Source organism: Pimephales promelas, chromosome 13 (assembly GCF_988280905.1).
Source record: "Pimephales promelas chromosome 13, fPimPro1.hap1.1, whole genome shotgun sequence".
Classification (NCBI taxonomy): Eukaryota; Metazoa; Chordata; class Actinopteri; order Cypriniformes; family Leuciscidae; genus Pimephales; species Pimephales promelas.
In genome coordinates this window covers 22,450,256-22,460,815 of record NC_142781.1, presented here as the reverse complement: position 1 = coordinate 22,460,815, position 10,560 = coordinate 22,450,256, and the positions used below count along the sequence as shown (strand labels likewise).

The 10,560-nt window shown below is 35.0% G+C and overlaps 1 protein-coding gene across 1 annotated transcript; it reads left to right on the top strand.

The window, feature by feature from the left end:
* Positions 1 to 372: 372 nt before the first annotated feature.
* On the top strand, positions 373 to 2,031 carry pigh (phosphatidylinositol glycan anchor biosynthesis, class H). Its single transcript, XM_039691859.2, has 5 exons — positions 373 to 664; positions 768 to 977; positions 1,085 to 1,168; positions 1,276 to 1,357; positions 1,462 to 2,031. The coding sequence occupies exons 1-4, from the start codon at positions 488 to 490 to the stop codon at positions 1,348 to 1,350; spliced, it is 546 nt and encodes a 181-aa protein (XP_039547793.1). The 5' UTR covers positions 373 to 487; the 3' UTR covers positions 1,351 to 1,357; positions 1,462 to 2,031.
* The last annotated feature ends 8,529 nt before the right edge of the window (positions 2,032 to 10,560 follow it).

The following is a 10,560-nucleotide window of genomic DNA, read 5'->3' as shown; positions in this document are numbered from 1 at the left end:
ATAAATCTTGTTCACAGGTTATTTTTATTATTATTTATTTATTTTGAAAACGTAGGCTTTTTTAAAGAAATGGTTGACACCCACAATGTAGCTACATTACAACCATGCTCTCAAGGTAATTTAGATCCTTCCTTGCTACAACCCAATTAACTGCCCATCTCTTCTTCAGCCTCATTTTCATTCACGTAAAATCAATAGCAAAAAACAAAAACAAAAAAACAAAAAACAAAAAAAAAAAAAAAAATGGCCCATTATATATTATTATATATTATATATTATTATTATTATACAGTAGGTAAAATAACAATTTAGGTCAACCACGATTCTCCTCCAAACCCCAGTCCAGTAGGTGGCGGAAATGCATCTTTATATGAAGTTGCCACCGCCATACTGTAAGAAGAAGATTTCATTGCTTGTTGACAAATGACACACAAAGCTAGTTAAAATCAAGTCCTCATTCACATAATATTCTGACAGCGAGATAACTATGTCTGGGGAAGAGTTCACAGACATAAATGGCAACTCGATTTCTTTAGACTGCCAAACTCACTCCGGTTTCTGCAGAGAGTTTACTGTCACGTCACCGAAACTGTCCATGCGCAAGGTGATGGTGTGCACCTGCTTTATATGGTTATTTGCTTATGCTATATTTTTCTTCACCGAGGTAAGAACGTTTTATAATGCAAATAATATGAACTCGTAAGCATATTTATATTACTAAAATAAGATTGTAATACTGACTTTTGTTGACTTTTATTAATGCCTAGAACACTGCTGTCCTGTCGAGTGCCATCATCCTCACGCTGGGTGGGATGATGATTCACATTCATTTTGTAAAGGTGGACCATGAGACTCTTCTTATAATCGGCTCCCTCGGTATCCAACTGTCTTCATCTTACGCATCTGGACGAGAAAGCACGACCTTCATTGAGATGAGCAAGCTGAAAGACATTGTCATCAACGAGGCCGTTTATATGGTAAACAAACTATTTGACTCTCGCGCATGATGGACTTTGTTATCTAGAAATCATGTCAAATCAAAATCATGTAAAAAATAATCACTTCTTCTATGTTTCCACCTCAGCACAGCATCATATACTATCTGTGCATTCTGATCAAGGACCCGGCAGAGCCTGAGACTGTGACAAGCGTAGTCCCTCTATTCCAGGTATGAAGCAGCTGTATAGGAATCACTCTGTGATGCTGTATGAAAGGATGGCATCTAAAAATGCCCCATTCATTCATTCAAATTAACACTTTGCATTCTTCCGTCAGAGTTCAAAGCCTCGGCTGAATTGTTTGGTTGAAGTCTACAGAAGCTGTCAAGAGATTCTAGCAGAGACTAGATGACGCAGAGGTAATGGTTCATGTTATGGCACATGCATATTATACATGTTTTACATAACTGGCATAGTTCTGTCTGTGTCTGTGTTTTATGGCTCTATTTCTTTTACTCACCAGAGTCTTCCTTTGAAACAGGATAAAGATTGGAAAACCAGACCATAAGCGTATTGTTGGTAGTATTTGTATTGTTAACTACACTATATCTTTCTGTTACATATAATAGTTTGTTAGATACATTTTCCATCCACAAACTCTAATTTAATATTTCTTTTATTATTTTTCTATATTAATTTTACAGTTAAAATTATATCCGTTGGTTTTTCCTCACTGTTTCTGACCTTAAATTGCCACTAGAGGGACATGTGTACCAATTTGTGGAAACCGATACAACATTAGTATTTTAAATATGAACGAGTTCCAATTTGGTACAATTAGTCAACATGAACCAAGAATGAGCAATACTTCACATTTATTGCTCATTGAATACTTCACATTCAATGAGCAATACTTCACTTCTACACCATTAATTAGCCATAGTTAATGTTAATTTCAACATTTATAATTTTTTTTAAAATCAAAAGTTGTGATTGTTACCATTAGTTAATGGACTGTGAACTAACATGCACAATGAACAGCTGTATTTTTATAAACGAACATTAACAAAGGTTAATAAATTCTGTGAAAATACATTGCTCATTGTTACTTTGTTAGTCATGCATTAACAAATATGACCTTATTGTAAAATGTTACCATTATATGACATGTGTTTATACTAAAGAGTCAAGATAAAAGCTGTTTTAATTAAATTATAATTTCAAATCCTGATTTGATGAATTGAAAAAAAAAACCTGAATAAATTATGAATAAAAAACATGATGAATAAAAAAACATACAGAGATTTTATTTTAAAGGAGTATAGAGAATCAATGCATTATTCAGCTATTAAAGCAGATCTTATTTGGCCACCATTGTTGTGGGTCATTTGAGGGATTATTCTAATCCATCTCATTCGCTTTTTTGCGGGTCAGCATTTGATTGTGTTCCAGTTTTTGTCAGGATATCTTGTTATCCAAAGCAGTTTATGTCTGAGAGCTAGCATACAGGTTCAACTCACTAACTGGATGGAGTGAGTTTATTTTATCTGAGCTCTTTTGCAGAATTCAGAGCACCACCATAAATTACATACCGTAGTTGAATCAATAATTTTATTTTATTTTAATAGTTTAAATACTGTAAATAAATACCAAGAGGAAATATATACTGTATTTTCCTGTACAGAGTAAATGCTTTCTAGAGGTCAGACAACAGAAGGCAAGTGAACCTTTATCAGTTAGTATTTCTTGGGCACAGCTGTTATGAACATCCATCACACTAGATCTTACTCTCGTCTGTTATTTTATGGACCACAAAACTATTTTTTTGTTTTTTGTTGTTGTTTTGCTGTGTTTACCTTTTCTTATGATTCCACTAACCGTTACATATTCTGAGGAACTGTTTTCCATGCCACCTTTGTGTTATTTAAATAGTCTGCAATTTCCTTATAGGAACTCGCTGCCTGTTGCATAGACAAGGGTTAAGAGTCGTTATTCGAGTTTACCCGTTTGGGAAAAAGAAAGAGAAACCACCCATATTTATTTGAGCTCATGCTGCTTTGTGTTTACACACAGTGAAACATTCCCTTCACTTTTGAAAACAACTATCAACAGTGATTAAAAACACAGATTCCCCTCTAACTTTTGCTTAAATTAATACTCTGTGTTCAGTACTTAAATGACAGCATGTCTGTTGATTGCCACAGAAAATAATTTCAAAAAAAGAAAGCTAAAATCTGAGTTAGTGAGGCAATCTGGTGCGGAGTGAATGTAACTACGCTCTTTAGAAGAATAGAACCTTAAAAGGTTCCATCAGCGCTACGTATTTGGAACCCCTATACAGAACCCTTTGTAACCAGGAAAACCAAGTAACCTTGGTTCTTTGTAACCAGGAAAAACGTTTTATATGGAAACTTTTGGGTTCATTCATTATCATTGTTTTGTCCTTTCCGGATTAAATATTTCATAATATTGATGAACATCAAGACCCTAAAATGTAGTTATGAATGCATGTGAATGATAACACAATTCAAGATATGGGGGTTAGAAGATGTATGCATTTATATTATTTTATGTAGTTAATCAATATCACACGAAGAGTGCCATTTCAGTGTTTCTCCTCCAAAAATCAGCATGATTAAAATGTGATTAAGTTACTACAACAGTTTAATAAACAATAATTTAATTACGAGTCGACTACAAAATGTTGCAAAATCATGAATGAATAATAGCCTATGAAGAACCTTTGTGCCAAAAGTGTTCTTTTTTGTCATTATAGAACCTTTTTTAGCATAAAAGGTTCTTTGGAGTTGAGTAAAGAACCCTATGCTTCATAAATAGAACCCCAATGAACCCTTTTTTCTAAGAGTGTATAGTATAGCCACAAGATGCGAACAATATTTGTCTTATCATGACTATAAAAAAATGCTTACTTTTCTGTCTGAATTTATACAAAATGCATTTGAAACAGTTACATTGTGATGATTTTTTTTATTACAATTTTACATAACTGTTCTCTGTTTTCATATATTGTAAAACGTGTGTTTTTCTGTGATGGCAAAGCTAAATTTTAGTCTTCAGTGTTACATTAATCAACACAAACAGAAATCATTCTAAAATGCTGATTTGGTGTTCTAGAAACATTTCTTTGTATTATTAATCTTGAAAACAGTTGTGCTGCTTAAAGTTTTTTGCAAAAGTGTCTATACTGACACTTCAGATCAATAATAGTATTAATTCCTTTCAAAAAATATCTTGAAAAACTTTGACCCCAAACTTTTCAATGGCAGTGAATATCCAGTTTACAACTTTGTTCCCACAGCAACCTAAAACAACCATAAAAATTACTAGAACGCCTTTACAGCTCAAATAAGTTTTAACCAGAAAAAGTAATTTTATAAAAATCTAAACTTTGAATCTTTCTGTTGGCTCTGTTTTTAAATCCTGCATTGGCCCCTTTTGCTGGTGCTTATTTTGCACTTCTTTTGTCTCATTGAAACCTTGTTTTTTAGAAAAACTAAGGAAGAGTGAAAATTTGTTATCAATATTAACATTATGCTACAAATGCAGTCGATTGCAGGCTTAACTCGTATTAAAGTCCTGCTTGAGCCCGAATGGAACCTAAAGGTCAGAGTTCAGAGATCTTGTTGTTATTCAAATACTATTTCCCATGTAGCATTGCTTCATTCCCCCCTGACCATTTGGAATGGCCGTTCCCATAGAGGCTATGAAAACAACTGAAGGGTTTAAAATGATCCTGTTAGGTTGCTGTGAAGATGCTCCTGACAGGATAATCATCCCTCCCGGAGGTGCGAACCTCCCAGGAACTCTGCTTGGTGGGGGTTTGGCCATCCCACACCCTCCAGCCACCCAGCGGAGCACATCTTAAACAAGTTGTCCACCGTCAGCACGTTTCCAATTAATTAAACTCTATGTAACAATAAAATATCAGGGTGTTTAGCTGCTCGGATTGATGTGTTTATACTGTGTCCTCCTTATGCGGTTAAATGACATTAACCATGGCTATATATTTTTGTATACATAAACACTCCAGAGGCACGTGAGCTCCCTTGGTTTATAAACTAAAGTACTCAAGTGATAAAACTTGGCATTTTCAGCTCAAGTGGGAGGAAGGACTCTGTTTTGGCCTTTTACAAGCAAAGGATGTTGATCTTACCCTCTTGTGAGACTGTTTTAAAGTACATTTAATGTACATACCAGTTAAGCTATTTCAACAGAGACCCCTCGTCAGCTGAATTGAATGGCTACATCTGATTGCCCGAAGGATGGGCTGTTTTTTGGAGGGAAAAGTTGTGTGGGAAGGGTACAGGAACCCCGCTGTGATGGGAGTTCCCCTTCCAGCACCACTTTGCCTCCCTGTGGGCTTTTACTATGTGCCAAGGTGTAACATTCACAGGCCATGAGGCAACACAAAAACACCCATGTGATAGAATATGGACCGCTGAAGTGACTCCCTCCCCCAGCTGTAATCTTTTTGCCATTGGCCACAATTTTTTTGTGTGTGGGCAGTTGCTAACTCGTAAGTTGGTTGTACTTATATACCAGGAAGCGACATAAACTCTCCCTAAACTATTTTGACACTAAACTTTATGTGCTTTGTCTATTGTGTAATAATAAATGCAAATAGTGCTGAGCAACACAATCTGGAAAATCTAACTGAATCTGATATTTGATATGCAAAATCAGCTAAATCAGGATGTAAAATAAGTTCAAGAGGGCATTATAAAGCCTTTAAAAGGAGAAAGATTGATATTTCTACTCGGGAAGCTTTACTGCTGTGCTTTTTCAACGCTCTCCATCCCCCATACCTCTCTGAATAACAAAACTGTTACTGGAACTTCAACCAGAAAGACCACCCCTTCAGCCTCAAGTTTTCATTTGAAACTTGGCTCTAAACTCTCTAGCTTCTCTTGATAAACGTGTGCTGAAACTTTAGGACAGGTGTTTTGGCTGTGCATTGTCACCTGAACCGACCCGGAATGTGACTGCGTCTTTTGCCTTGCCAATTTACCTGTTATTTAAAGTTTCAAGCATGTCAGCTATATAAAATATTGTCTTTTTTTCAGCTTGAGTCATGTACTCAGCCTCTCTCTCTTTCCCTGAAGTTGTTTTGAAATGTGTGCTTTTCATCTGCCTCCCTGTAAACTTTCACCTAGAAATATCCACCAGATATCCTCTTAAATTAAGTGCTCAAGTTTGCTACTGCCAAGTGCCTGTAAACAGTGGAGAAGGAATAAGCAACCACACTGTAAAAATGAATATGCTTTATCTAATCAATAAAATTGTGGCAACAGATTACAAGCAAATCAGAATTGAGTTATAATTAATCAAATTATTCCTTAAAAGTTAACCATTTAAAATGAGTAAAGTTTACACCAAAAAAATGAACAAAAATATCTGAATAACAGACAGACGTCAAAGATTAATTAGGAACTCTATTTTAAATTGCCAACATTGAAGACACCTGATGTTTACAAGCGAAATCACTGAAGGAGAAAACCTCCATTTTAAAACAAACCTAAAACAAACACTGATCACCATAATGGTGACTTAAATGTATGTTTTTTTTTTTGTACGTTTAACAAAAACGGTTAACTTTTAAGGAATTAATTTGATTCATTATCACTCAATTCCATTGTTAAATTGAATTAATAATATTGCTTGTAATCTGTTGCCACAATGTTTTTGCTTAGATAAAGCGCATTCATTTTCACAGTGCATTTTTTTGATATTAGGTCAGACAGTGACCAAGGAGAAAGATGACTCCGATTACTCATTCTGATAAAATGAGAATAACAGGTTGTCTTGAAATCATTTTCCTTAATATGTTAATTACATACAGATATATAGAGAAACTGACAAAATTAGATTTCAAATAAATTATGTTCTTTTGACCTCTCTATTCATCAAAAGATCATGTAACAAAGAATGTATACGGTTTCCACATAGAAAAGAAGCACAGCTGTTTTAAGGCCCACTATCACGTTCTGCTTTTTTCTAAGTGTGCCCTGCATTGTGTTTTGTCGCCTGGCGTTTTAAATGCTTGAGTTCTTTAAAGCAGGATAGATTTTGATTGGCTAAAAAGCTACAAGCTATTCTTTTATATTAAGAACAATTTTTAAAACTATATTTTTATTGTTGGCGTTATTGTCCTTGGTGTAAGCGGGCCTATAAACGTTTAAATTCCATTTAATTTGAACACCAAAATAGCATGATTTCTGAAGAATCTGGAGTGACACTGAAAACTGTAAGAATCTGAAATATTTTTACTGTTTTTTTACTGTGTTTTCGATCAAGTAAATGCTTCCTTGGTGAGCATAAGAAACTTCCTCCAACACTAATGTATATATTGTATGAATAAAGGTTTTTACATGCATCATCAGCTGTCATACAAATCTACATTTACAATCCCTTCATTTTGAATGGCACTATAGTTTAAAGACTTGGCGGAAATAATTGCAATAAGCCATTTCTTTAAAGATTAAACAGAGATTATGTTAATCTTCAGCGCTCTGTTTCATGAGAGCTGTTATAGATATCATTGTCTAAGTCTGTGGAAGCGGATGTTGATGTGTTAACCTAGCACTCTGCTCACATTACCTCACCAGCAGTTAGATGATCTGTAAGGCTGGGCCGATGTTCTTCCAGTCAAACCGGCTCTTTTGGCTGTTAAGTTGAGCGGTGAGAGAGAGCTTGTAAAGCTGGTCAGGCGAGGATTCGCTTTGTTAACAAGACTTAAGCCTTGTGCAGGCTTCATTTCAAATCATCAGTCTACATCAGTCTACAATGACCTTTGGTCTGGACAAACTCACATTAAGAGAGCCACAATAGTTAGCCTCTTGATGGCTTGGTTAAATTACATTGGTGAGGCTGGATATTGCTTCTCCCAGTCTTACATTTTTTTAAAAGTTATCTTCTAAAAATTATGAGGAAATTAATCTGCCATGATATCATTTAGGTTTTGTAAATGTCAACAAATGTTTGCCTTTCATGTTAAAGGAACAGTGTTACAGGTTTCCAAAAAAATCCACATCAGTGGAATTTTTTTACAATGAAAAGTGTGCAAACCTTCAACTCTGATGGGTCCCATTCCTTCAGATTGAGTAAGCAAGAACCAGTCACGTTTAAACGTTTATGTCATTGGAAAACACAGCTGACCCACATGCCAGTCTTGCATGCTTTGTATTCTTTCAGTAATACTACCATTAGAGCGAACAAATGATAACACAGTTGTCTGACAAAGAATTTTGTGACTCTTGTATGAGTTGCTTTCTTTTCTTAGCTCAGTGTCAAGAACTTAATCCGACTTTGAATTTCCATTGTAAGAAATATTTTGCACTACTTTGCATGGGATCTTTAGTCAAGATTAACAGCAGTAATCATAATTGATAGCACAACAGATTGTGGTGGTTCATAAGGGTGTAAATGACGTGGTGACAAAAATCAGGATACATTTTAATCAAGATTTCTAGAGCACTTTTCCACCTTTTGCAACTCAATATTTACCTATTTCCTGTGAACGTGCAAAACGTCCGATTCTAATTCAAATTACTAAAATAAAGTGCAGTAAACAATAAAACTTCATTCTCGCTACAAAACGAATGTGATGAAAATTATGATAAAGACAATCAATTCAAATAATAGGATAACAAATTCCAGTTTTCAATAACAAGCAGCAAAACAGACTGGAAGTGGCTGAACCAATCTTGCACATTCAAGTTAAAGATGGTCACACCAACTCTTACGGTAAAGATAAGTTGGATGACTAGCATGTCATGTAGAATACAGTGAAACAAGGCACTCTCCATTATAGTTGTAAATGTTCATGCATGGAATGATTGAGGGACAGTGATGGTGTTCTCATTAGCCAATGATCTTGTCACTCAACAGGCCTCAGCAAGTGTGAGAATTTAGGCCACTTGATGCACCATTAGTAAACATGTTCTGATGTCAGCATGTCTTCCCTTTTCGGTACTGGCCCGGTTGGTTGGGAAGTGTGGGATACTGTTGGTTGTTGTTGTCATCTTGTCCTTACTTGCAGTTGCGCCTCTCAGTTGGCTCGTGTGGCTGCACCCCCACCCCTAGATGGAAAGTGTGAGAAAGGCACCGCCTTCTGATTCTCACCCTTGATGGACCTGTCATAATTAATTCACTTACCTAAAGAGAGGCATCTCATTAGTGCAATAAAGATGTTGATATTTTTGGAACTTTATAGCTGTTTGCGTCCCAAGTTTTTTTTTTTTATGATCGATTGAATTATGACTGTATGCATCTATGACTGTTCCAAATCTAATGAGCTTCCAAGCATCTTACTTGAAATGAAACCTATTAAGTGATTAATGTTAAATGCTCTGAAACTGAACAGCAGGCTCAACATTTGCTGCAACATTAAAGGCAATGTTTTTCACAAACACTTTTTGTTATACTCTTAGAATATAGAACCTTAAAAGGTTCTAAAACGCTACGTATTTGGAACCCCTAAAATGCAATGCATGTGAATGATCACAAAATTCAAGATATGTGGGTTAAAAAATGTAATTAATTAATATCAAACAAAGAGTGCCATTTCAGTTTTTATCCTCCTAAAATCTGCATGATTAAAATGTGATATTAAGTTACTACAACAGTTTAATAAACAATAATTTAATTACAAATACAAAATGTTGCAGAATAATGTAATATATGAATGAATAATAGCCTTTAAAGAACCTTTGTGCCAAAAGTGTTCTTTCTTGTCATTATTGAACCTTTTTTTTTAGCATAAAATGTCCTTTGGAGTTGAGTAAAGAACCCCATGCTACATATATAGAACCCTTTTTTCTAAGAGTGCATGGTTGAAATTCACTTTACATCCTAATAGCAATCAATAATATAAGTGGTCTAAATATTTATAAAATCTAATGTCTCAGGACCAAAAAAAAATGTCCTTCCAATCATTGCATTCCATCCTCATTGGTGGCTGTTATATGGGCCACTCTACGTAAGCCATCCACCATATTGGAACGGTCAAATCCGGTCTGTGAACACTCGAGAGAGAGTTACCTGAGCATCTGCAACCACTGATGCCTTCATCTTCATCTTGTTGTGTTGATCAGTACAACAAGATGAAGCTGATGCCTTCATCTTGTTGTGTTAGCTTAGTAAAAAGTCTATTGAAGATATATATATATATATATATATATATATATATATATATATATATATAGAGTATGTCACAATATATATATATATATATATATATATATATACATATATGCAATAGACTTCAGCAGTTGATTTTGATAAACTATTACAATACAACAAGATGAAGGCATCAGCTAACACAACATTACCATAACCTTATCATAAAAGTTACCATAGTTCAAAACCCTGTAATATTGAGTTAATACATATAAAACACAAACCAACACATTCTCAAGAAAGGTTAGCCCATTTCTTCAGAAATTTAAATCTCAACCAGAAGCTGTGCAATTGTTGTGGTATCATTGATTTTTACCGTGAGTAATGACACACTGACTGTTCCAAGATGGCCGACGTGTCTGGAGATGTGGAATGTGGCTTCTATGTATACTATGGCCTGCCCTATGTTTAAAAAAACAATAGA